Here is a 26,994-nt window from a genome sequence, read left to right on the forward strand (position 1 = left end):
CAGACCATCCCACAGCACTCTTCCAGTAAGAAAACTTTCGTACCTGGGATTCCAATAAATACATCATCAAAAGGAACCCTCGGGGTGTTTTCATTATGTGGGGTGGGTGTGTGTGTGTGTGTGTGTGTGTGTGTGTGTGTGTGCACATGCATGCGCGCGCCAAACTTTCAGAAGTTGGTTCTCTCTCCCACCATGTGGGTCCCTGGGGTTGAACTCAGGTCATCCAGCTTGTTTGTCAAGTGCATTTACCTGCTGAGCCATCTCACAGGCCCCAGAACTTGAATTTCTGATTCTCCTGTGTCTACTTCCTGAGGGTTGGCATTACAGGCTGGCTTGGACCACCATATCCTATTTTTATATGGTGCTGGAGAATAAACCCAGGGCTTCATGCATGCTATTTAGCCCTTCCAGGTTGTTTTTTGTTTTTTTTAAAATTTATTTATTATGTAGACAATACAGTGTTCTGTTTGCATATATGCCTGCACACCAGAAGAGGGCACCAGATCTCATTACAGATGGTTGTGAGCCATCATGTGGTTGATGGGAATTGAACTCAGGACCTCTGGAAGAACAGCCAGTGCTCTTAACCTCTGAGCCATCTCTCCAGTCCTCCCCTGCCCCCCGCCCCCTTTTTAAAGGCAATTCTTCATTCTAGCTGGAGCTGACTCTGTAATCCAGGCTGGTCTCAAACTCACGGTGGCCCTCCAACCCCAGACTTCCAAAAGCTGGGGTTACAGAAGCAAGCCACCACCCCAGACTTGTTTCTGTTTTTTGAGACTACCATACCTGAGAATTCTTTAATTATTATTATTATTGCACATTTTATCTTACTCATTTTATGTAGTCAATGGGTGACAACACATACTCCAAAATGCATGTGTAAGTCAGGGTATGGCTTCTGGGAATTATTTTTCACCTTTCACCATTTGGTCATGTCAAACTTGGGGCAAGCACCTTTACCCACTGAGTCATCTTGCTGGCCCCCAAAGGTTCTTTTTTTTTCTTTTTTTTTTTTTCTGAGACAGGGTTTCTCTGTGTAGCTTTGCGCCTTCCCTAGAACTCACTCTGTAGCCCAAGCTGGCCTCGAACTCACAGAAATTGCCCCTGCCTCTGCCTCCTGAGTGCTGGGATTAAAGGTGTGCGCCACCACCATGCAGCCCCCCAAGGGTTCTTGTTTTGTCTTGTTTTCCCAGCTGGGGTCTCTGTGTATCCTTGGCTGTCCTGGAACTAGTAGATCAGGCTGTAGAAGAGGCTGGCCTTGAACTCCAGAGATCCTCCTGCCTCTGCTTCCTGCATGCTGAGATTAAAGGTGTGAGCCACCCCCACCCTGGAAAGGGTTCCTTTAAATCAATCTAATACAACAGTTCCTCTATACCTTCCTACCACAGAGTAGCAATGTACAGGTTCCATATGGAATTTACATCTGGGCATGCTCACCACAGGTAACTTGGATGGGACTGGCAGGGTGTCTGAGGAGAGGCAGGAGTGTGTTTGCACAGCTGGTCTGGAATGCTTTGCAGGCTTACCTTCAGTCTTCCTGATGCTGTTCCAACTTGTGTTGACATCTGTGCTAGAGGACGCGGTCTCTTTAAGAACTGGTTTGGTGGCCCGCCCCCTAAAGGGATCAGGAGGAAGGGAGTCATGTGACTGAGCCTCTTCCGCCGAGTTAAAGTTGGTGCAGCTGTATGTGCCGCTGTTGGGGACCTTACTGGGGCTGGGTCCCCTGTGGCCCCACCCCATGGCTCCTTTTGAGTCTTGTGTGTGCAGCTCCATTTGGCATGTTGGGAGAAGAGACTCGCCAGGTAAGGGTTCTGAAATTAAAGTAACAGATGATTCCAGAAATACAACCTGTCCACAATGACAGGAATCTGGGGCAACAGAGGGGTGGAGGGTGGAGGCTAGAGAGGTGTCAACCCAGAGAGTAAGCATGGAGCCATGAGTGATGGGAAGGATTGTGAAGAGAGCCCACATGACTGCTTCCTGCCTTCTGGTGGTGTCAACCACGGTTCAGCTAGTGTAGCTCAGGAACAGGCAAGTTTGGGGATTTAAAAAGCTTTCTCAGCCCTGAGCTTTGATCTCCTTACCAGGGTCAGGGTAATCCTGAATCTACCCTGTTTCTTCTCAACCCTACATCTGCCCCTGATTCCAAGAGCCCCTCAATTTCCACACATCCTCTTGTCTAGTCCTCAAAGGCCTTTGCATTGCCCAGGACCTGCTGCTTTGCCTGTGATCATCCCTGATCTTGTTCTCTCCACCCCACTACCCCACGTTCCAGGTGTCTATGGAGGTTGTTTCTGGATCCCCAACTCCCCAGAACCTGCTTCATATCCAGGCAGTGGGCACCAACTCTACCCTGCACTACGTATGGAGCACCCTAGGGCCTCCAGCTGTGGTGCTGGTGGCCACCAATACCACTCAGAGTGTCCTGAGTGTCAACTGGAGTCTCCTGCTGTCTCCTGATCCTGAGGGGGGTCTGATGGTGCTCCCCAAGAACAGCATCCAGTTTTCGTCTGCTCTTGTCTTCACCAGGGTGAGGGGGCTGGAAGAGCTCAGAGAGAAGAACCCAGGGACGGAGTTCATCTATCTCAAGGGAGAGGGGAGGGTTTAAGACAGGGGGTGAAGTGGGTGCAGTTTGGGGTGGGTTGAGCGGGAACAATATTCAAGAGAAAGCCAGAGGGAGGCAAGCCCCATTCCACTTCACCCTGTCCCCAGCTGCTTGAGTTTGACAGCACCAGGGTGCCCGAGGGGGCAGCCCAGCCCTCAGGAAAACCATACCCTCCCTATTCCTTGGCTGAGTTCTCCTGGAACAATGTCAACAACTCACTGGATCTTGCCACTCTGAGCACCATTTTTCAAGGCCATCCTGTAGATGACCCTGCTGGAGCATTTGCCAATGGCAGCCTGGCCTTGAAGGTGAGGCTATGGGGAAGGAACTCAAAAGGCTGATTTATGCTGGGCGGTGGTGGCGCACTTCTATAATCCCAGCACTCTTGGGAGGCAGAGCCAGGAGGATCTCTGTGAGTTCGAGGCCAGTCTGGTCTACAGAGCGAGATTCAGGACAGGTACCAAAACTACACAGAGAAATCCTGTCTCTGAAAAACAAAAACAAAAACAAAAAAAGCTGATTTATGAGGATGGGAATATCCTTCAAGCTCCGATCTCCCCACATGGCTTTCTCCTTCCTAGGTCCAGGCCTTTTCTGGATCTGGCCGACCTGCCCAGCCCCCTCGTCTCCTGCACACAGCAGATGCCTGCCAGCTAGAAGTTACCCTGGCTGGAGCTTCTCCTCGTGGAAACCACTCCCGATTCGGCCTAGAGGTAGCCGCCTTGGGTACGGGCGCTGCCTGCCCCACAGTCAAAGAGCTGCACTCCATCGATGACGAGTACGCACCTGCTGTCTTCCAGGTCAGGTTTCCAGGGGCAGGTAGATGGGCGGGGAGAGAAGTGGGATCCTGTTAACACCCCAGAAACTCAACCAACCATGTATTAGTGTTAAAAAAGATTTGTTAGTTTGTATGTGTGTCTGAGTGTGTGTACAAGTTCCTGGGGGAGGCAAGAGGAGGGCGTCAGATCCCCTGGAGCTGGAATTACAAATGGTTATGAGCCTCCTGACATGGGTGCTGGGAACTAAATCTGGGTTTTCTCCAAGAGCAGCAAGCTCTCAGTCACCGAGCCATAGCACCAGCGGCCACCACCAGCCATTTTTTAAAGGGTTTTGTTTGTTTGTTTGTTGTTGTTGTTTTTAAGATAGGGTCTCCCTCCGTAGTCCTGACTGGCCTTGAACTCTTGAACTCACAGAAGTTCATCTGCGTCTGCCTCCTGAGAGCTGGGATTAGATGCATGCGCCACCACACACGGACCCCCATTTATTTTTTAACACTTTCTCTGGCTCCTTGTAGTGTTGGGCTGAACTAATGTATCGCCTGACATCTCTTGCCCTCCGAGGAAGCAGACAAAAACAGTGCTTCATGATCTTCAGAAGGGATTCTCCTTAACCTGGGGCCCAGAGGGAGCAAGGGCAGAGCGGCCAGGCTCTGGCTGTGTTTGGAGAGACTGGGCCCTGCTCGATTCCAGAACCATGCTCAGTACTGGGGACTCCTACTGGCCTTAGTGCTTGTACTGCTAGTGGCATGCAGTCTGGGAGAGGGGGAACACGGGTTAGCCCAGGCTGGTCCATCTCACCTGCCTCCTTTGCCTCTCCAGCTGGACCAGTTGTTGTGGGGCTCCGCACCATCTGGCTTCGTGCAGTGGCGACCAGTGGCTTTCTCTCAGAAGCAGCGGGGCCGAGACTCAGCCCTCTCCTGCCAGGCTTCCGCCCTTCACCCCACCTTGGCATATTCTCTCCCTCAGTCACCTATTGTCCGAGCATTCTTTGGGTCCCCGAACAACTTCTGTGCCTTCAATCTGACATTTGGGGATCCCACAGGCCCTGGCTACTGGGACCAACACTACCTCTCCTGGTAAGAACCAAGGATTTGGGGAGGTCACAGTGGAGGAGGCTGAGCCCCTTAGCCTCCCTTCCTAAGCTTGTTTACCTCTTTTTTTTTTTTTTTTTTTAACCTTCTCGCTCTAGGTCAATGCTTCTGGGAGTGGGCATCCCTCCAGTGGATGCCTTATCTCCACTAGTCCTTGGAATCATGGCAGTGGCCCTGGGAACCCCAGGACTCATGTTGCTGGGGGGAGGCCTGTTTCTGCTGCTGTGCCACAAGCAGTATTCTGAGTACCAGTCCATAAACTGAAACCCATTCTCCAGAGGGAAAGGCAGGACCACACCCGCCTTGCTGGGCCTCGAACTGTCGGATGGTAGAGGGTCAGTGTTGTGATCTGCTTTTCTGCAGAACCTCAGAAGCCAGCCTCAACTGCTGGGGGCTCCCTGGGTGATGTCCTTCCTACCCGAGGGAGAGGCTGGAATTACTGGTACGAGGAAGGGCCCTACTGGAGTTTCCTCCTCTGTCACTTACCACTCCCCTTCCCTGTGGATAAAACTTGAAGGTCTGCAATGAGAATGACTGGTTGGCTGCCCTAAGGGGCATGAAATAGATACTTTTTCCATAAAAGATTCCAATTTCTTATTTTTAAATGAGACTTATGTATTTTATTATATGTGTGAATGTTTTGTCTGCTTGTATGGGTGGGTGTGTGTGTGTGTGTTGCCTGTAGAGGTCAGAAGAGGGCACTAGATCCCCTGGAACTGGAGTTAACGGATGGTTGTAAACCACCATAGGGGTAATGGGAACTGAACCAGGGTCCTCTGCCAGAGCAACAGATGCTCTTAACACTGAGCCATCCATCTCTCCAGCCCAGACGGGGGACCTCTCCTTCCCGTCCTCCCTCTCTCTCTCTGAGACAGCATTTCTCTGTGGAGTCCTGGATCTCACTCTGCAGACTAGGCTGGCTTCAAACTCAGAGATCCGCCTGCTCTGCCTCCTGAGTGCTGAGATTAAAGGCGTGCGCCACCATGCCTGGCTGGTTTCAGCAAATGCAAAGACTGAGAAATAGGCTTGGAAGGCAATTTCTGTTGAGGGTACATTTTCTCACCAATCCTAGTGGTTTCTCCCCAAGGCTCTGTTAACCATCCTCCACCCCTTGAACTGGATGCTTAGGAGGTGGCTTGTGCCTTGAGGGTGTTGGGGGTTAGCAGGAAGAAAGAGCCGTGGGAGGCTGGCAGTGATTTATTACATACTCACACATGTAAGTGGGCAGGCAGTCTCTCTGCCATCCCAGCCACTACATGTGCATACACACACACTTCTTTCGGAGGTTTCATCTCTGCACCCCACCTTTTTTATAATGGGACTTCTTGGAAGTTTGAAAAGTGGAAGGTTACAGGGACCCATGCAGGTTGGGAGAGGGAAGGCAACAGCTATAATAGTTTTGACTGAGGCAAAAAAGCCTTGAAGCCAGTCGAGTGGTAGAGAGGGCCTTGAACCCAGGCCCCCTAGGAAGGTTTTCACCCAATGTCAAAGATATCGAAGCCCTTATCTGATGTGATACCAACCTCTACTCTTGGGCTTAGGCAGTTTTTCCATCTCCTTGACCTTTCATCTAGACAGCTGGCAAAGGACAGTTTGGGTTGGGCTGTGGCTCTGTACCTCTGGCCCACAGGAAGCTGGGGAGTGAGGTAGCCATCCAGCCTTAGCCTTAGTGTGGCATGGTGGGAGGCTGCCCAAGAAGGAAGCGTGCTTCTCCAGTCTCTCCCTAGGCTCTTGCGCTCCAGGGGTAACGCAACAGCTAGGAGAGAACTGGGGTGTCTGGGCCCCGTTGGATGGGGCCCCTATGGGGCAGTAGCAAGGTTCCTCACATCGAAGGTCCAGGATCTGGGCAAAGGCCAGGCCTGCAACTGGTTCAGGGAAGGCCTGAAAGACCCTGCACAGCCCTAGAGCAGCTCAGCCCCATGAGCGTGGCCTGTAGTCAGAGAGGGATCGAACGTGGTCCGGGTAGTCCAAGCGGCTCTCAGAAGCAGTGAGCATGCGCTCCGGCTCCACCACGAACATGTAGTAGAGGTTCCACATCAGCATGGCCAACAACGGCAGGAAAGTGAGTCCATAGCCAAAGCCTCGGAAGGAGCGGCCCACCGCAAACGTCAACCAGTAGATCAGCCTGTTTGGAAGCATGACAAGGGTTATCTACTCCCCAGGGCCCAGCCAAGAGGTCAGGGGCAGACAGCTGGAGACCAGAGGGGAGCGGGTGCCAAGGCTGGTGCTACTTGGGACTACTGCTAACTACTACAAACACACATACGGTTAATATATATGTTCCCAGTGTTTACTTTCCCAATTAATTTGGTTTTTGATTAAATTACAATTAAATGTTCATTTGCGTGATTCAGAATTAAAAGAGAAATCAACTTTGGCCTCCCCTGTCGGGTAGTGGTGCCACACACTTTTAGTCCCAGCACTTGGCAGGCAATCTCTTGAGTTTGAGGTCAGCTTGGTCTACAAAGCTAGTTCCAGGATGGCCAGGGCTACACAGAGAAACCCTGTCTCGAAAAACAAAAACAAAACCAAAAACCAACCAAGCTTGTCTTCCCCTTTTCTGATACTCCACCCTAGGCATCCAGTTCTACAGTTTCTTGAGTCATTTCTATTTTATAGATATTAACAAAAACTTGGTTGTGGTCCAGGGCTTCACAAAGGTAGGCAAGTGGTCTACCACTGAGCTGTATCCCCAGGGCACACCCACCCCCAGCCCTGCCTTCACCCTCCCAAATGAAGGGATTACAGGCACACTCCCCCAGGGGGCTGGGAGAAGCTAGAACCCATGCATGCCAGGCATACACTCAGTTAACTGAGCTGCACCCTGGTCCAGAGTCTCCCCCACTCCCAGCTGTTTCCTTCATTTCTGGTCTGTTTAGGAGCTAGACTCTCACTGTGCAGCCCTGTCTGGCCTCGAACACGGACTGATTCTCCTGCCTCTGCTTCCTGAGTGGTGGCTGGGACTACGTGCCACTGCACACCAGGCTCTGTTCTCATTCTTAGACAGCTCCAGTGTGTTTTCTATTTACCCTCTGCAGATAAAGAAACCAAGATTCTGCTGGGTGTGGTGGTGCAGGCTCCTAATCCCAGCACTCAGGAGCCAAAGGCAGCCGAATCTGAGTTTGAGGCTATCCTGGTCTAAAGTTCCAAGACAGCCCGAGCTATGTAAAGACCCTGTCTCAAACAAAACAAATCCAAAGCTCACTTTCAATACCCAGTAGGCTGAGGCAGGAAGATTGCAGAGAGTTTGAGGTCAGACTGATTTACCTAGTTTCAGGCCAGTGTGGGCTACAGTTTGAGATCTTGTCTCTAAAATAAAATAAAACTCACCGATGACTCCATATTGAATGAAAGAAAAGTAATAAGACTGCCATGAGCACAAACTACCTCTGGGTAAAGAGGTCAGCGCCCTTAACCAAGGCTCTGCTCACCGACAAGAAGATTTCCTGCCAGAGAGGGAGGGGCCGGAGCCATTTAACCACGAAGAGGAGACCGTTCGAGTGCAGTAACTGATCTGTGTAAGCTCGGCATCAGACAAGTTCATTTATTTGTTCCTTTTCTTTTTTGGGGGGATGGTTTCAAGACAGGGTTTATCTGTGTAGTCCTGGCTGTCCTGGAACTCATTCTGTAGACCAGGCTGGCCTCGAACTCAGAGATCTGCCTGCCTCTGCTCATTTTGTTTTTTGAGACTGACTGGCCCAGAACTCACTATGCAGTTCAGGCTAGCTTGAACTCTGGGCAGCGCTCTCTCTCTTTCTCTTTCTCTCTCTCTCTCTCTCTGTTTGTTTATTTTAGTTTTTCTAGACCAGGTTTCTCTGTGTACCTTTGCGCTTTCCTGGAACTCACTCTGTAGCCCAGGTTGGCCTCGAACTCACAGAGATCCGCCTGTCTCCACCTCCCAGTGCTGGGATTAAAGGCGTGCGCCACCACCGCCTGGCTGGGCAGCTCTCTTATCTCAGTCTTCCAAGTACTGTGATTGCAGGCCTGAGCAGCCACTACATCGCCTTTAGGGCAGTTTGTAGCACTGTATAAGGAAGAACTTTCTAGCAATTAGAACTCTTAAACCCGGAAAGGGGGTGATCCCAGCACTTAAGAGGCTGAGACAGGAGGATTGCCAAGTGTTTGTGTCCAGGCTGCATGGTGAGATGGTGACTGTCTCAAGCAAAATAAAGCAGAAAACGTCCCACACGGGGGCTGGAGAGTTGGCTCTTCTTCCAGAGGTCCTGAGTTCAATTCCCAGAAACCACATGGTGCCTCATAACCATCTGAAATGAGATCGGGCGCCCTCTTCTGGCCTGCAGGCATACATGTATACACTGTATACATAATAAATAAATTAAATCTTTATAAAAAAATGTCCCCTATAGCCAATTTTTAAAGCTATTTGAATGGAGTGTCACAGACTAGAGGAGCACCTTCAGTGGACATACTAAATGACACCTGAGGTTAGGATGGTCAGTCCTGTGCTTAGATGTATGAGGCAATAGGTTCTGTGTACCAAGATAAACAACATTCAAAAGCTCCCCACTGGCAAGCCTCTGAGATCAACTTCTGAAAGGAAGATGGGAGCTGACCACCTGCTGGCTACCCAGCGAAGCGCAAGAGACAGGGTAGACTCATGGCTGCATGGTGCACATGCAGAAACCCCGACCTCAGGTCTCCAGACCTGCAGCCCCCGGAAGGCTCTAACACCACCTTCACTTCCCTCCCGCCTGCCCTAGCCGTGGCCACCACAGCCCCTGCTCACCGAGATATTGCGAACAGGCCGGTGAGCAGGGGGAGCAGCTTGAGGGTGTCCTGGGGCAGATAGGTGGAAAGGACGGCCAGGTTGAAGAAGTAGAGGATGAAGAGTTGCACGGACTGGGCCACATACTGCCGGTGGATCTCTACTTCCCGCCGCGGCTCTCCGAAGGGCCGGAGGGCAGAGAAGCACAGCAAACTCAGCCCGTAGACCAGGAGCCCTGGCAGGGGAGGAAGCACATGGGGTCAGAACCGGCAGGAGGGCTGGGCAGGGTTTCTGGAAGATGGTTCTTGGGTCAGGACTGCAGAGAGGACACAAGCGCTCTCTGCAAGAGAGGGAGCAGAGAGTGGCGGGTTTGGGACGCCCTGAGTGGTTCCAGCAGAATGAAGAGAAACCACTCCAACCAAGCCCCTCTCGGCCACTTCCTAGGTAGCCCTCTCCACGGCCCAGACTCACCCAGCACGATGGGGAAGGTGGCAAAGACCCCACAGCGTAGGGTGTAGATCAAGCGGGAGCTCATGGTGGGCAGCCTCGGAGCATCGAAGGGCAGGAAGGCATATGCCCCATACAGCAGGCAGGGGAAGAAGATGAGGGCAGCCACCACCGAGGCCACGGCTCTCAGCGCCTCGCGGCCTCCACAGCTCCCACAGCCCCCACAGGACCGGCCAGGGGGTCTCACAACTGCCTCAGCCCACTTGCACTCTGCAGGCTCGGGGTGGCTGAGTCGGGCCGGCAGGAAGTTCCTGCGCTCGCCCTGTCCGGCCTCCCGATGCACAATGCGCTCCTCCTGTGGCTTCCGCTCGATACACTGTAAGTCGATGGGCACGAAGGCCCTCACTGTCTTCTCAAGGAGCAAGTTGGCATCGTCTTTGAGTGGGTCCTCCGACCTGGTGAGTGGTTCCAACTCTAAGGGTTCTGGTTCAATATCTCGCCAGCCTGGGGGGTCCGGAAGTGGGGCGCTGGCCTGGGGGTCGGTTCCCCAGGGCAAAGTCGCGGCCTCACTCACAGTGCTGTCTGGACCATCCTCGGGCCCCTCTCTGACTATGGGAGAACCAACTGAAGACGCCACGGTGAGAGACTCGGCTCCAGGGGACTCAGTCCCACCTTCTCCCTCTGGCTGCCGGCCGGTGGGGACCAAAGCCTGTGGTGGGCTCTTCTCTGGACCCTCGGGCCCCTTCATTTCCAGCAGGGCCAGTGTCTCTGGTTCTGGTTCTGTCATTGCGAGGAGGCTTCAGTTCTGAGGTCCATCCCAAGGTGATACCATCCTAAAGGGAGTGGGTAAGTTCTGTGAAAATACCTTGTCTTCTGGCCCCGGGACAGTTCCTCAGACTGGAACTCACCAGAGCAGCCGGCCTCATGGGACTCTAGAGAGAACAGTGTGGAGGAAGGTCGAGTTGAGACAGAGAGGGCAGCGGCGGCGGCGGCGGAGGGCTGAAATGGAGAAACACATCCAGCAGGACGGGGCTGAGTCAGGGGCACAAGCCCTGGCAGCTGTGGCCTCAGCCTACGCCCACACCAGCCTTCTACTCTCTCCACCAAAACCCCCGGACTCATGGCCACTCTGGCTTTGGAGTGGGAGGAACTCAGCATCATGCTAGAGAGAAACTGCCCTTCACCCTTCCACTTGCCCTTTGCCCCGCAGATGCCCGCCTGAACTCTCTTGGCAGCTGATACCAGTTGCCAGCTACCCAGTTCCTCAGTCCCCATTCCAGGAGCCAGTCATTTTCTAAACGCCCCCCTTGCCAGGCTCACCCAACTCAGCCGGGCTGGGCTGCACTCAGACTTTCAGCTCTAGTGCGGCTGTTCCCAGGCCTTCCTGCGTTTTCCTCCCGGCCACCTTCCAGTCCACTGCTTGTGGGCAGACTCTTTCTCTTTGTTCACTTCTAGGGCCCCTCCTACCCCTGCCCTTTGGACCCACCATACCCTCTTACTTTACATCTGCGGAGAGGCGGAGGATCCCCGGAAAGGAACTGCCTAGCTCCGGGCTGGCTCAGCAAGTATTTCCCAGTCTCCCTCCCCTGACCTGTGTCTCCAAACCTGTCTGACCAGAGCAGGTGGGGCTCAGATTAAAGGCGCAGGCCCTGCCCTACAGAATCTGCCAACTGGAAGAGTGCTAAAGGAGGATGTCATCCGTTTTGAAAGTGAGGGTGTAGCTGGACACAGAGGTGTGGACTTCAGGTGTTCTGGGATGTGTAAGAGCTTCCAGTTCAGGAAAGCGTCAGGGGAAAAGTGGGTCTGTATGCCAAAGGGTACTCAGAGTAAGCTGGGAAAAGACCACACTTGCAGTTTGTTCTTTCTGTAAATGTGTATCTATTTTATTTAATAATGTGCTGTTCTTGGGATGCGCACTCCTTCAATCCCAGCACAGGAGGCAGAAGCAGGCAGATTTCTATGAGTCTGAGGACAGGCTGGTCTAGAAGCCAAGATTCAGGACAGCCAGAGCTACATAGAGAGACCCTGTCTCAAAAACAAAAAACAATTCCAACCAACAAGTGCTATTTTAGGCACAGGGACAGAAGAGAACAAAGTGACAATCGAGGTTTCTAGCTACTGGGGTAACAGGCCTTAAACATTCACACTGAGCCTGGGAGTGCTGGTGCACATGCCTTTAATCCCACCCCAGCACTCAGGAGGCGGAGGCAGGTGGATCTTTGTGAATGAGTAGACCAGCCTGGTCTACAGAACAAATTCCAGGACAGCCAGGACTACACAGAAACCTTGTCTTGAAAAACCAAACAACAACATCACACTGAATCAGTAAGAGAATTTCAGTAAGAGAAAGCCTCTTTAAGGTGACATTTAAGTCGAAACCCAATGGGCGTTCAGGAGTATGACTGTTCCGTTGTAGAGGAACTGCAAGTCAAGGGCCGACAGACAGAAACGACGTCAGGCTGTGTTAGGAAGAGAAAGGCGGCTTGGTGGCTGGAGCCAGGAGCATAGTGGTACATACATCGCCATGATAATGTGTATACATACAGGACCCCAAACACCCTGTTTCTAGGTTTATGGTTAAGAAAGCTATAGGGCTGGCAAGATGGCTTACCAGGTAAGGTTCTTACGACCAAGCCTGATTACCTGAATTTGATCCCCAGAAACTAGTGTCTCTGGAGGAATTCCTTAACAAGCAAACAAGCGAAAACCACTGTCCCTCCCCAGCAGCCATCACCTTCTAGTCCTTCTCCCCACATCCATGCTGGGTCACAGTCACAGGCTCTGTGAGTCCCTGTCAACCACTCCCATGTCTGGCAAGGACTGTTGTGATACAGATCTCCACTCTTAAAATCTTCTCGCGGCCCCGCTTCTGCAATGATTTCTGTGTCTTGGGGGTAGCTGTCCTATTTTTAAATTATTAATTTTTTACTCTCTGTGCATTGGTGTTTTGCCTGCCTGTGTGTCTGTGTGAGGGTGTCGGATCCCCTGGAACTGGAGTTACAAATGGTTGCGAGCGGTCATGTGGGTGCTGGAAATTGAACCCGGGTCCTCTGGACGAGCAGCCAGTGCGCTTAACCTCTGAGCCATCTCCCCCTCGCTGTCCTCTTTAGAGCTGTTCACGCTACAGTCTTTTTTTTTTTTCCTTCCCTGGGAACTTTTAACTTTTTTAAAAATCACATTTCATCACGGGGTGGGGACATGCCGTGGAGCACGTGTGTGGCGGTCAGGACAACTTGCCTGAGTCGATTCACGTTACACCACGTGGGTGCCAGGGGTCGAGCTCAGGTTGGCCGCAGGCGCCTTTATCCGCTGAGTCACCTCGCCAGCGCGCTCTTTTTAAATTTGGTACTTTTTATTTTTTGAAAACAGGGGTCTCGCTACGGTAGCGGCCTGGGAACTTGCTGCAGGTTGCCTAGGCTCCCTAAGGGCTAGGGCGATAAGCCTGCTCTAGGACGCCCGGTTTCTCGGACATCTTCGACAATAAGGTTTTCTCCTCAAGGACGTCAGCCAAACCCAGCAGAAGCCATGCTGCCCAGAGTTAGTTTCGGGTAACTTCCCGGAGAGGAACCAATCCTTCGCGAGATTTGGTTGGAGCGGTCACCGGCCCGCCGCTCTGCGGCAGCTATCGCGAGATTTGATAGGCGGAGGAGGAGCCGTCTCAGGCAGCCGCCTCACAGCGATGGCGGCCGAGCAGGGCCGGCGGCGGTGGCGGCTGCGGCTACGGCTGGAGACGGCAGTGGAGGAACCAGTGGTGGGTGGCGGGGGCCTGTGACCAGGAGGCGCCCCCGGGCCTAGGCACCATGAGCCAAGGCCCCCCTCCGGTGGAGAGCAGCGAACCAGAAGCAAAGGTCCTCCACACCAAGCGGCTTTACCGGTGAGAGGGCCGGGGCGTGTGTGCGGCCACGGTGGGGAAGCCGGGCCGGCGAGGGGCGGGGCCTGTGGCGGGCGGGCGGGCCCGACGAGGGCGGGGGTGCAGCCGGCGAGCTTTGGGGCGAGCGAGCCAGGAGGAGCTGAGAAGAATTGGGTGGGTGGGAGGGTGGGAGCGTGTTGCTGCCGGCGGCGGGGCTAGGCGCGGGGAACGGGAGCGATCCGGTGGGAATTGGAGGCTGGGAAGGGTTTGGATAGGTGAGGATGGGGGGTCACAGGTGGGAAAAAAAAAAACCGAAGGGGAGTGGTGCTCAGAACCCTGCTGAGCGCCAGTGGTTTACTGGAAACAGCCCTTGACCCAAAAACAGGTCCATGTCCTTGATTTCCCCCCCCCTCACTGTGTGTGACCTTGGGCCTCAGTTTCTTCTTCCTTAAAAGGAAGGGCCTGGGGCTGGAGAGGTGGCTCAGCGGTTAAGGGCACTGGCTGCTCCTCCGGAGGACCTGGGTTCAATTCCCAGCACTCACATGGCAGCTCATAACTGTAACTCCAGTTCTAGGGGATCTGACACCCTCACATAGACATACATGCAGACAAAACACCAAATGCACAAAAAATAGAAATAAATCATCTTTGAAAAAAGAAACTTCAGCCGGGCGGTGGTGGCGCACGCCTTTAATCCCAGCACTCGGGAGGCAGAGGCAGGTGGATCTCTGTGAGTTCGAGGCCAGCCTGGGGTACAGAGTGAGTTCCAGGAAAGACGCAAAGCTACACAGAGAAACCCTGTCTCGAAAAACCAAAAAAAAAAAGAAAATGGATTTGATTAGAACACACTCTGAAGTTTGGCTTGGATTTTGTGGACTCTGAATGAGAAAGAAAGCCAGCAGACTAGTATTCAAGTCCCCCATTGACTCATCCCTTACAGTCTGCGTCCACACTCTTGTGTAGCTCAAGTGGAGCCTAGATCACAGGGCTGCGTCACAGTAGGATCAAGTATGGAGACCACGATGATGAGTTTTCTGCCTTCTAGTGGAAGGTGGGCCTTGGGCTCCCATTTACCTCAGGCCCTGCTGAATGGAGGTGTCTGCCTGAGAAGGTACTGGCCCTGCCCAGTCTTGGTAGTAAAGAACCAAGAGCTGGTTGTGTTTGTGTGTCCTGCGTGTTCTGGCCTTGTAAGTCAGAAGGTGAAAGGCAGTACAGGCCTTTCCAGAAATAGGAAGGTGATGCCCATCAACAGCCCCTGGCCTCCCATTGTGGGGCCCCAAGGAGTAGTCCCCAGGCTGAGGAGTTCCCTGGAGATGGCCTGTGTAACTAGCAATGCTGCCAAGTGCTGAGCTGCCTGTCAGACCAGCGTGGCCAGTGTCTGTGATATGCCTTCCTTGGCTCCAGCCTGGCTGATGGCGCTGGCCAGTCTACTGATTGTGTCCAGTTGGCTTTCTCAAACCTTTGTTTCACAGGACTGACAGATTGAGCTGGTGTGTTCGCAGCACATGGTTTATATGTATGTATGTGTACATATGGGTTATCTGTGATAGTACTGGTTTTTTTTTTTTTTTTTTAAAGATTTATTTATTTATTATGTATACAGCATGTATGACCAGAAGAGGGAGCCAGATCTCATTAGGTGGTTGTGAGCCACCATGTGGTTGCTGGGAATTGAACTCAGGACCTCTGGAAGAGCAGTCAGTGCTCTTAACCTCTGAGCCATCTCTCCAGCCCGATAGTACTGGTTTTGAGTAGGGTAAACATTTGAGGCAGCCAGTGTGTGTGTGTGTGTGTGTGTGTGTGTGTGTGTGTGTGTGTGTGTGTGTGTGTGTGTGTGTGTAAGGCACAGGTAATGAATAACAGTCTGACTTCTGATAAATGTGTTGTTAGCTGTCATTGAACTCAAATAGAGAAATGCTCATAGCTAGCTGTCTACAAATGTGGCATTTTGATATCTATTAAGGCTATCTAGAGAAAAAGAAGCAGGAAAAGGGTTGCTGGGAAATCTACAAATACCACTTTATTTATTAGGCCAGTTAGTTCTGTACTTGTTTTAAAAATATTTTCGCCGGGCGGTGGTGGCGCACGCCTTTAATCCCAGCACTCGGGAGGCAGAGCCAGGCGGATCTCTGTGAGTTCGAGGCCAGCCTGGGCTACCAAGTGAGTTCCAGGAGAGGCGCAAAGCTACACAGAGAAACCCTGTCTCGAAAAACAAAAAAAAAAAAAATATATATATTTTCTTTAGCCGTGCGGTGGTGGCGCACGCCTTTAATCCCAGCACTCGGGAGGCAGAGCCAGGCAGATCTCTGTGAGTTCGAGGCCAGCCTGGGCTTCAGAGTGAGTTCCAGGAAAGGCTCCAAAGCTACACAGAGAAACCCTGTGTAGAAAAACAAAAAAAAATTATACTACCTTGATTTGAGTCAAGACTAATTTTCATGGTTTATCAAAGGGAGATTACAGTTTCTTGAAGAAGCTTATGATATGATAGACAATGGGGGGAATGTTGCTAAGTGCTCTCAGATTTAAACATCTGTCCTTGGTGCTTTCTAGAGTATCAGATATTAACTTACATTTTTTTTTAATTGAGAGTATAAGGAAATCTCTGAGTCCTGTTCATAAAATACAAACACTTGGACTGAGGGTGTAGTCTAGTGGAGGCCTTGGGTTCAGGATTACAGCAACATCAGAAAATAAAACACTTAGACTCCTATTACATCTGTCTGTGGCACCGAAGGCTCAGGAAGCTTAGGCAGGATAATCACTTGAACTCAGGACTTTGAGGACAGCAAGATCCTCTGCCCTCCACCCCCAGCCCCCGCAAAAAAAGCAAATACAAAACTGTCCAATGAACTAAGCTGCTGCCTGTGGCATTGAAGTCCAGATTGCAGGAAGGGATTGGCTCTTACCTCGAGGTAGACTGAAAGGTAGCTGAATTCTGGAATATTGAGCTGTCAAGCTTGCCTGTGAGAAGACTTTGCTTTCCAACCCACCCCTTCAGCTGAGTGCTGAATCACTTGGCCCTGTATAGGGCAGCTTTTAGTGATGTGCAGCTGGGCCATACAGAATCTAAGCCCGCTGTGGTCCACTTTTTGGCCTAAGAACACATCTTGGTTTGTTCTGGGAATCATCGGTCTCTGTTTTTGGATCACCTTTGCATCCACAGAGGAGCCTAATGTGCCAACTTCCACAGCTTCTTGTGTTTTACCCTTCCAGAGAAGAGCTACCTTTGGGGCTTTTTGGGTATCTGTTGTAGAGTAATGCTCTAATGACTGACCAGCTTCTTAGCTTCTAAAGTCAAACACCTCAGTATATAACAAGAAGGAGGGAGATTAATGCTTACTGAACATTTACCAAGCACTGACACGAGTGTTTTATTTATTAACAAAGGTAGGTAATTATAATATTCCCATTTTATAGCAGGGTAAACTGAGACATAAACAAGTTGGATATCTTGTGCAGGACCACAGAGCTGATTATAAATATAGATGAAATTTGAACCAGGGAGTCTGGTTCCAAGCCTATAATCTTTGTGTTATGTTTTTGTTTATGTTGAGACAGACTCTCACTATGCATCCTTGGTTAGCCTGAAACTTATTATGTGGATAGTTATGGCCTTGATACAGCTGCCCCATCTCCTGAGTCCTGGGATTAAAGGCGTTCACCACTATGCCTGGCCAAGCCTACAGTCGTTGATATGTGGTCTTGCTGTATAGCTTGGGCTGGCCCAAACTTGCTGTGTAGCTCAGGCTGTTCTGAAATTCAAAGAACACAATTGTAGTGCTGGGATTACATGTGCCCACACTCAATCTGAAGTACTTTTTGTTTGTTTGTTTTTTGTTTTTCAAGATAGACTTTCTCTATGTAGGCCTGGCTGTCTTGGCACTCCCTCTTATAGACCATGCTGGCCTTGAACTCTAGAGATCCACCTGCCTCTGCCTCCAGAGGGCCTGGTGTGGAAGATGTACGCCACACGTATGTGTGTCAACATACTTTTGCCCTGATATGGATGCCAGAACCTCTATGGAGGTGAGAGGACAACTGGGAGTCGATTCTACCCAGTGGGTCTCAGGGGTTGAATTTAGGTCATCAGGTTTCATAGCAAGTGCCTTAATCCTTAGCTGAGCCATCATGCCATACCACCTTCTCCCTTTTTGAGGTAAAGTCTCATGTGCCTCTCTGCCTCATGAATGCTGGGATTATACATGATTGCTCAATTTTGTTTGTAGGGGTTTTTTTTGCCTTTATTTATTTGTGTATATACATACTCTTGGAATGCTTCTCATTAAATTTATGGACTTATATACCACTTGTCTTAATTAGAACTTCTGTCGCTGTGAAGAGACAACCATGGCCATGGCAACTCCTTTTTGTTTGTTTGTTTGTTTTTGAGACGGGGTTTCTCTGTGTAGCCCTGGCTATCCTGGAACTTGCTTTGTAGACCAGGCTGGCTCTGCCTCCCAGGTGCTGGAATTAAAGGTGTGTGCCGCCACTGCCACCACCTGGCAACCACAGCAACTTTTTTTTTCTTTTTCCCCCCATTTTTACTTATTTATTTTTCTATTATCAGCTTGATACAGTATAAACTCTTATCCTAATAGTGAAATGTTTGATTGAGGCTTGCCCAGTAATTGAGTAAAACCAAAACTTATTATAAGCCACAGTCATCCTAGGGTCCCCCCTGCTATATAGCCTCCCTGGTTCTGTGGTTTGCAGTCTGATTGTTCTTTGCTTTATATCTAGAATCCACTTATGAGTGAGTACATACCATGTTTGTTCTTCTGGGTTTGGGTTACCTCACTCAGCATGATTTTTTCTAGTTCCATCCATTTGCCTGCAAATTTCATGCTGTCATTGTTTTTCTCTGCTGAGTAGTACTCCATTGTGTATATGTACCACATTTTCTTAATCCATTCTTCAGTTGACGGGCATCTAGGTTGTTTCCAGGTTCTGGCTATTACAAATAGTGCTGCTATGAACATAGTTGAGCATGTATCTTTATGGTATGAATCAGCATTCCTTGGGTATATGCCCAAGAGTGGTATGGCTGGGTCTTGAGGTAGATTGATTCCCAATTTTCTGAGAAACCACCATACTGATTTCCACAGTGGTTGTACAAGTTTGCATTCCCACCAACAGTGGAGGAGTGTTCCCTTTGCTCCACATCCTCTCCAGCATAGACTGTCATTAGTGTTTTTTATCTTAGCCATTCTGACAGGTGTAAGATGGTATCTCAGAGTCTTTTTAATTGGATTGTTCCATATTTTGATGTCTAATTTCTTGAATTCTTTATATACTTTGGAGATCAGTCTTCTGTCAGATGTGGGGTTGGTGAAGGTCTTTTCCCATTCTGTAGGCTGTCTTTTTGTCTTATTGACTACGCAGCAACTCTTATAAAGGAAAACATTTAATTGAGGTGTTTGCTTATAGTTTTAGAAGTTTAATCCATTATCATGGCAGGGAGCATGGTTGCAAGGCAGACATGGTGCTGGAAAAGGAACTGCTGCACGTTGATATGCAGTCAACAGGAAGTAGACTAATGTCACATTGAGCGAAGAAGATCTCAAAGCCCACCCCCACAGTGACACACTTCCTCCAACAAGGCCACACCAACTCCAACAAAGCCTCATCTCCTAGTAGTGCTACTCCCTATAGGCTTATGGTGACCCATTACATTCAACGACCACACCACTCAAACAAAAAAAATCTCACTACAGAATTAGAACTAAAAAAAACACTTAGCTTTATATTTTCTTTTTCTTTTTTTTTTTTTTGGTTTTTCGAGACAGGGTTTCTCTGTGTAGCTTTGCGCCTTTCCTGGGACTCACTTGGTAGCCCAGGCTGGCCTCGAACTCACAGAGAGCCACCTGCCTCTGCCTCCCGAGTGCTGGGATTAAAGGCGTGCGCCACCACCGCCCGGCTATATTTTCTTTCATAACTTGTTACCTGCACTCCATTTTAATGAGTCTTTCTCTGTCCTAATAGCCAGATCCCAAATAATGACACAGAGACTTATATTAATTGTGAAAGCTTGGCCTATAGCTTAGTCTTGTTTCTAACTAGGTCTTATATCTTGAATTAATCCATATGTTTTAATCTACATTCTACCATGTGATATTTTTACCTTTCTTTCATTCTGTACCTCTGACTTGTGTGTCCGTCCCGGCATCTCCTGTGCGCCTAGATTCCTCTTCCTCTCTCTCTGCTAGGAAGTCTTGCCTATACCTCCTGCCTAGCTATTGGCCATTCATTTCTTTATTTATTATTTTTTATTTATTTATTTATTTATTTTTTGGTTTTTCGAGACAGGGTTTCTCTGTGCAGCTTTGCGCCTCTCCTGGAACTCACTTTGTAGACCAGGCTGGCCTCGAACTCACAGAGATCCTCCTGGCTCTGCCTCCCGAGTGCTGGGATTAAAGGCGTGCGCCACCACCGCCCGGCATTTCTTTATTAAACCAATCAGAAGGCACCTTGGCACATCTTTACAATGTAAACAAATATCCCACAACACTCCATCTTCCCTCTTCCCTTATATTTACCTTTCCTTGTTCCCTTTTCTTCATTTTATACTGTACCCACAGGTGCATTTGTTTACATATGGACACACGCACACATACACACACATATGTACTCGGATTTCACATATGAGTGAGAATATGTGGGAATCTTTTTCTTTCCTAGATTGTGAGCTCACTTAATATTGTTAGTCTGAGTCTATTTTCTTGAAGATTGGTTAGCTTCATTTTTCTTTATAGCTAAATAGTATTCCATTTTTTTTGTATACTGAATTTTAGTTACCTGTTCATCTACTGGTAGACAATGAGGCTGATTCTAATTCTTTGTTATAGTGAATAAAGTATCAATAAACATATACATGTATTCATGTGAATGTATGTATGTATGTGTCTGTGAATGGAGAGATAAAAGCACATAGTATTCTTCCAGAGGGTCTGAGTTTGATTCCTTGGAACCCATAGTTCACAGTTGCTGGTAACACTAGCTCGGGGCATCTGTCATCCTCTTGCTGATCTCCAAGGGTATCTGTAAATGTGTGTGTGTGTTTTGTGGATGTGTGTGGATAGTATTTTATTTTGGTGGGCTCATCTATGCATGAAAAGATTTCTAGCAGCATCCACTAAATGCCAGTAGCACCTCCCTCAGGTGGGACAACCGGTCCCTCCATCATTGCCATGTGTCCTTGATTGGGGGCTGTTGTATCAGGATGAAGTCTGTCTTCATGTTTTGTAGAACTCAGCCTACAGCCTGCCTTTTCATTTCCTTAACCCTAAGTCTTCCCTTCCCGTTGCCTCCCCTTCCCTCTCCTCTGCCTTTGAGCTTTTTCTTTAGAATCAGTAACCCAGCACTCAAAATAAACTGTGCACATGGCTCAGGGGCTCTTTGTTTCCTTGCAGGGCTGTGGTGGAGGCTGTGCATCGGCTAGACCTCATCCTTTGCAACAAAACTGCTTATCAAGAAGTGTTCAAACCAGAGAACGTTAGCCTGAGGAACAAGTAAGCTGGAGATCCTGAACTAGAGTATTACTATTGCTCTCCCTGTCTCTTCTATTAACTGTGCTGGGTATAAATAAATGTACGTTACCTTTAACCTCCTGACCTCGTGGTACACTACTGAACCATGAAGTCTCTGGCTTTCCTGAGAGAAGAAATGAGAATCCTTCATTCCATCTGCAGCTTGTACATCCACTAGATTGGTACCATAAGAATGGCATTTGAATTGAAGGGATTGGTCATGTGAAGGGAAAAAAGGAAATAAAATGGAGAAGAGACTCTAGGGGGAATGAAGACTGTTAAAATTCTTGTTACTTGCTGCTGTTGTCTTTTGGGGGGCTCCTCTTACTCCCTAGGTTGTAGTTCTGATCATTGACACTGATGTCTCTTGGGAGGCAGAGATCTGTTGGTAATAGCCCATGCCTTGCCCTTAGCTCTGTGTGTTCTTTGTCAAGGGATGGCAGTACCTCATGCTCCCTTATGCCTCCCCAGGTTGCGTGAGCTCTGTGTGAAGCTTATGTTCTTGCATCCGGTAGACTATGGGAGGAAGGCTGAGGAGCTTCTGTGGAGAAAGGTATACTATGAAGTTATCCAGCTTATCAAGACTAACAAAAAGGTAAGGGAGGCCGTAGGACTGGAAACAAAACTTGTCTAAAGAGGCGAAGTTGAGCAAGGAAAAGAGCTAGAAAAGTAGGTCCAGAGCATGCTTGGAGGTGGGGGTGGGGTGGGGACGGACCCAGGATGGGATGAGGACACACGGACAGAAGAGAAGAAAGAGAAAGTTATACATAATTGAAATTGGAGAAGGGAGGGAGCTTATTTTCACATGAGAGGACCAGAGAGGTTGATCTAAGGCTGTAGGGGTAACTTTTTGTGGGAAGAGAGATGTGGTTGAGATCCTGGAGCCAAGAACAGAAGCTTATTTCCTCAGTTAGATGAAGAGGTTGTGGCAGAGGAGTGGTTCTCTGGGCTGATTTCTCTGCCTTTCTGATCTCCAGCATATCCACAGCCGGAGCACCTTGGAATGTGCCTACAGGACTCATTTGGTCGCTGGCATTGGCTTCTACCAGCATCTCCTTCTCTATATCCAGTCCCACTACCAGCTTGAACTACAGTGCTGCATTGACTGGACTCATGTCACGGATCCCCTCATAGGTCAGTGAAACCTGAAAGGGCTTGAGGAATAGGTTCTTGTGCCTTGTCATCTTCAAAGTTGGAATAACTAGTGAGCAGCCAGGCAGTGGAACACCTTCAGATGCTTTGTAAAATCAGATTTATCCAAACAAGCGTGAGTTACTTACAGTGAAGGTCGTAAGGAATGAGAGGCCCAGAATTGTGAAGTAATGTGGAGGCTAAGGGAGGGGACCTGGCTGTAGTGCAGATCTGGTTCTAGAAGATGATATTAACCTTCCAGTTGAGTTCTGCTGGTCCTGTTGCTTTTAGCTTTAGGGAGTGTTTTCCAGTATTTGGTAAAAGTTTTAAAATCTTCAGAAATGTTGGGAAAATTGTTGACAGTTTTTCTAGAAGTGCAGCCAACAGAGGTCCTAGCAGCAGTGGCTTTACTTTTGGAGCTCACACTTTTCCCTTTAGCTCAGATCCCCTTTAGAGGCCCTCCCTCCATCTCTCCTTGTTCTGTAGGTACTCTTCCCTCCTCTAGAGCCTTGCCCCAGCTTTCACTAGGAGGTAGACGTTCTGTCAGAGATGGAAGCCGTGTCCTTGCTGCCACCTGACATGTTGTTGTCAGATGCAGAGCATCTGTGCTGTGTTCTTAAAATCCTGAGAAACAGAAGGAAGAGCTGGGTCAGGTGCTTGCCACAGAAGCATAAGGACCTGAGTTTGGATCTCCAGCACCCATGTAAAAAACCACGTAGGACTCTTGCAGATCTGTGACCCCAGCTCTAGGAAGGTGGAGTCAGAAAGATCCCTGGGGCTTGCTGTTCAGACAGTCCAGCTGACCTGAAGAGCTTCAGGTTCAGTTCCTGAACTAAGGTGGAGAGGGCCAGTGTGATGGCCAGTGGGCCAAGGCACGTGCTGCCAAGCCTGATGACCTGAGTTCAATCCCTGAGATCCACGTTAAAAAAGGAGAGAATAAGCTCCTAGAAGTTGTCCTCTGGCTTCCACATGTGTACTGTGGCATGCACGCACCCACCTACATACACATATACACATAAAATAAATAATAAAGGTAGTAAAAAATTGTAAAGGGGGAAAAACAGTTGAGGAAGATACCCAGTGTCTACATCTGGTCCTTATACATATTGTTCTCACACACACATGTGCATGTGTATACACACATAAGCAAAGAGGGCTGACATACTACAGCTCATTGATAGAGTGCTTGTCTGACTGTGTGAGGCCCTAGGTTCAAGCCCCAATTCCACAAAACAGCAGCAAGCTTAGTGTGGAGGCAGTGTCTGTAGGCTTAACTAGAAAGTGAAAGGGTCCACAGCCTCAGAATTTGCTTCAGACCTTCCGGTCCCCAAACACTACACTTTTTCTGTTTGGTGTTTTCATTCAGTCTAGTAGAAAGTCTGCAGGAACATCAGGAAAAGTTTTTCAGAGCGGGACTCCCTACCCAGGGGACCAGCAAAGCAACAGGGCATGAGGCCAGGTACTCTTTGAAAATGTTCTGTTTTGTTTTGAGTTAGGGTCTCACTATGTATCTCTGGCTGCCCTGGAACTCGCTCTGTAGATCAAGCTGGCCTTGAACTCACAGTCACCCACCTGCCTCTGCCTTCTAAGTGCTGGGATTAAAAGCATGTACCACCAGACCCAGCTGTAGCAGGAATCTTAAAAGTTCTTATTAATAAAATCAAACCTGGGACCAGTTATTGGGGTGAAATGCTGGATAGTCAGAGAGACAGAACAAGCCACAGCTAACCTCACCTGGCCAACTTCTCAGCTGATCTTGTTTCCTCAGACAGAGTTGGTCTCAGCTGAACTGCTGCTCAAAACCTAAAAGTTTAACCAGCCAAATGCTTAACCAGGTCAAATGCTTCTAGTTTCTGGTCCTCACGCCTTATATACCTTTCTGCTTTCTACCACCACTCCCTGGGATTAAAGGCTTGCTTTCTGGGATTAAAGGCATGTGTCACCATGCCTGGCCGTTTCCAATGTGGCCTTGAACTCACAGAGAACCAGAGGGATTTCTGTCTCTGGAATGCTAGGATTAAAGGCGTGAGTGCCACCATTTTCTAGCCTCTGTATCTAGTGGCTGTCTGTTCTCTGACCCCAGATAAATTTATTAGGGTACATAGTATTTTGGGGAACACAATACCACCACACCCAGCTATGTGTCAGGGTACTCCTGAGTGAAGAAACCCTCAATGTAGCATGCATTTGTGAATCTTACCAAACTTTGTACCTTCACGTAGGTTGCTTTGATGTAGTTCTTCCCGTCTCCTCTCCTAATACTGGAGCCTCATCCCTTTCTATTAGACTTCCTGTGTTGACCTTTCAGATGACCTTCCTCTTGGGCACTGTCCTCTTTTGAGGGTCTTCTTTCTTTTGTGCCTCTGTGTGTCTACTTTCTTCTTAAGTGTTTTCTCAGCTCTATAATACAGTTGCAGGGCTTGCCTAGCATCTCCTCTTCACTTAGGAGATGTTTCTACCTACGTGGGTGTAGAGGAATGGACTCATAAACCAATATCTGAGCTGGGCGATGGTGGGGCACATCTTTAATCCCAGCACTTGGGAGGCTGAGGCAGGCTGATCTCTGAGTTCGAGGCCAGCCTAGTCTACAAAGTGAGTTCCAGGAAAAACAAAAACAAAACAAAACAAAAAAATCAACATCTGTCTCTCCTCCCCACCCCACCCCACCTCACCCCCTTTCAGGATGCAAGAAGCCAGTATCTGCTTCAGGAAAGGAGATGGATTGGGCACAGATGGCATGCCACCGATGTCTGGTGTACCTGGGGGATTTGTGTAAGAATCTTCACTTTGCATTTTCTCTGCCTTGGGCTATGGGAAGGGTGCATGCAGACTGCTTCAGTTATTGGTACCATCTTTTATTTATTGGAGAGCTGAAGGAACAGTTGGTTCCAGTGTTCTGTCTTTCATGCATGTGAGCCAGCTCTCTGTGGAGAGCTAGGAATGGGGAAATGCCTTTGACATTTGAAGTAGTCAGAATGATCATTATTTCAGTAAGTCAGGAAAATTTGTAGCTTGGATCCTTCTCCTTGGAAGCCTTCTGTTATCTCTATAGGCTCTTAGGTGGATAGGAACTTGAGCATCAGGAAGCTCAGAGAGCACTTAACGGCATGGTGAGTGGCTGGAAAGGTGCTGAGTCTCTAGTCTTTGTAGACGTCCATTCCGTATTGGGCTGCTGGTATAGATATGCTGGGCACATTACATTTCATTGACCAGAATCTCTTCTGGCTCTGTCTCCACCGCATTCCTGGTCTATCTACTTGTGGTCACTAGTATGCATAGAGTTCAGTTTTACATTAACTGGACCAGTGTCTTCCTGTAGAATCAACTAGTTGCATTCCAGAACCAAATACCAGAGATTTTTGCAAGCAACTGTATTTGCTGCAACTCCCTACATTGAGAAGAGACACTCAAGATGAACCTACTCAGTTTATAGATGCTGACTCTTGTAAACAGACGTTTCCTGTCCTGACCACCAGGTCTCAAATAACTGACTCAGAGGCTGAATATGAATTATAAATGCTCGGCTGATAGCTCAGGCTTCTTTCTCGTTAACTCTTACACATAAATTAACCCATTTTTCTATCTGTGCTTTGCCACGTGGCTCATGGCTTGTTACCTCATTTTTTTTTTAAGATTTATTTATTTATTATGTATACAGTGTTTTGTCTACATGTCTGCTTGCAGGCCAGAAGAGGGCGCAAGATCTCATTACAGATGGTTTTGAGCCACCATGTGGTTGCTGGGAATTGAACTCAGGACCTCTGGAAAAGCAGTCAGTGCTCTTAACCTCTGAGCCATATCTCCAGCCCGTTACCACATTTTTTATATATCCTGCTTGCTCAGCAGCTGGCTGGCATCTCTCCCTACTCTGCCCTCCTTCTTCCCATCATTCTCAGTTTAGCTTTCCTGCCTAACTTTCTGTCCAGCTACTGGCCTGTCAGCTTTTTATTAACCAATGAGAGTAATACATATTCATAGTGTAGAAAAGGATTGTTGCACAGCAGATTCTTTACATTTTGAATCATTAGCAAGAAAGAGAGTTGAGTACTGTGTATAGTCACACAGACTTAGGATTGTGTCAAAGACCTCACAGCCTGTGTGTTAGTTCATGTCCCTGCCTCCCAGGCTCTTTACAGCTTTTCAGGGAGGGCTTCTAAAACCTAATATCATCACTTTTTTCCCCCCTTTCTCTCTCATATAGCACGTTATCAGAATGAATTGGCTGGTGTGGACACTGAGCTGCTAGCTGAGAGATTTTACTATCAAGCCTTGTCAGTAGCTCCCCAGATTGGTAAGTGTCCTCCTTGGATGTAAATCACATCATTTCCGAGGTAGGAAGTTCTGTTGGTCATAGATAGGCCTTGTGCTCATTCCTCCAGGTCCTTGATTCTCCCATTCTCCTAGTTCACTGTGGGCATATATTCTCCCTTTGTGACACACAGAAGACAAAGGAAGGGGTGAGAAATGGACAAGCCTTAACAGAGAAGAAGGAGAAAATGGTTCCTCTCTTGCCCACAGAAGGGGTAGTGGGAGCAGGGATGAGAGTCAGTACAGGGGTTGATGGAGTGCTTGCCAAGCCTGTATAAAGACCCTGTGTTTGATCCCTAGCACCGCAGAAGCCAGGCCTGGTGGTGTACACTTAATAATCTTGGTGTTTGAGGGGTAGAATTAGGAAACTCACAAATTCAAGATCATCCTTGGCTATATACCAAGATTGAGATCAGCCTGAGCTACGTGAGAGCCTATCTCAAAATATATATACTTTTTAAAGATGCTATTATAGACAGAAATGGGGTTCACATGTAGAGTGTAGTAAGAAACTCAGACTTTGAACAAACT

General features: G+C 48.9%; 3 protein-coding genes across 4 annotated transcripts in view; 2 read left to right on the top strand and 1 right to left on the bottom strand.

Moving 5' to 3' along the window:
• The first annotated feature begins 1,636 nt into the window (after positions 1-1,636).
• Positions 1,637-5,080, top strand: Glmp (glycosylated lysosomal membrane protein). Of its 2 annotated transcripts, XM_052730773.1 has the most exons (6): positions 1,638-1,802; positions 2,276-2,530; positions 2,713-2,913; positions 3,187-3,405; positions 4,204-4,460; positions 4,574-5,080. In XM_052730773.1, exons 1-6 carry the CDS (start codon positions 1,686-1,688, stop codon positions 4,737-4,739), a joined length of 1,215 nt encoding a protein of 404 aa, XP_052586733.1. In that variant the 5' UTR covers positions 1,638-1,685; the 3' UTR covers positions 4,740-5,080. The 2 variants fall into 2 exon arrangements, with proteins under 2 accessions (XP_052586734.1, XP_052586733.1); XM_052730774.1 differs by lacking the exon at positions 2,713-2,913 and having other exon boundaries at positions 1,637-1,802.
• Positions 5,081-5,659: 579 nt separating this feature from the next.
• Positions 5,660-13,152, bottom strand: Tmem79 (transmembrane protein 79). Its single transcript, XM_052730775.1, has 3 exons — positions 9,673-13,152; positions 9,223-9,436; positions 5,660-6,600 (listed from the first exon to the last, which is right to left on the bottom strand). Exons 1-3 carry the CDS (start codon positions 10,433-10,435, stop codon positions 6,387-6,389), a joined length of 1,191 nt encoding a protein of 396 aa, XP_052586735.1. The 5' UTR covers positions 10,436-13,152; the 3' UTR covers positions 5,660-6,386.
• Positions 13,153-13,320: 168 nt separating this feature from the next.
• Smg5 (SMG5 nonsense mediated mRNA decay factor) overlaps positions 13,321-26,994 on the top strand; it is a 32,043-nt gene continuing 18,369 nt past the window's right edge. The window contains exons 1-6 of the mRNA XM_052730770.1: positions 13,321-13,522; positions 20,908-21,006; positions 21,496-21,619; positions 22,002-22,158; positions 24,838-24,927; positions 26,357-26,446. Coding sequence (XP_052586730.1) covers positions 13,449-13,522; positions 20,908-21,006; positions 21,496-21,619; positions 22,002-22,158; positions 24,838-24,927; positions 26,357-26,446 — 634 coding nt within the window. The 5' untranslated portion in view covers positions 13,321-13,448. The remainder of the gene's footprint in view (positions 13,523-20,907; positions 21,007-21,495; positions 21,620-22,001; positions 22,159-24,837; positions 24,928-26,356; positions 26,447-26,994) is intronic.

This window comes from Peromyscus californicus, unplaced genomic scaffold, assembly GCF_007827085.1.
Source record: "Peromyscus californicus insignis strain IS unplaced genomic scaffold, ASM782708v3 Scaffold_9__1_contigs__length_137607984, whole genome shotgun sequence".
Classification (NCBI taxonomy): domain Eukaryota; kingdom Metazoa; phylum Chordata; class Mammalia; order Rodentia; family Cricetidae; genus Peromyscus; species Peromyscus californicus.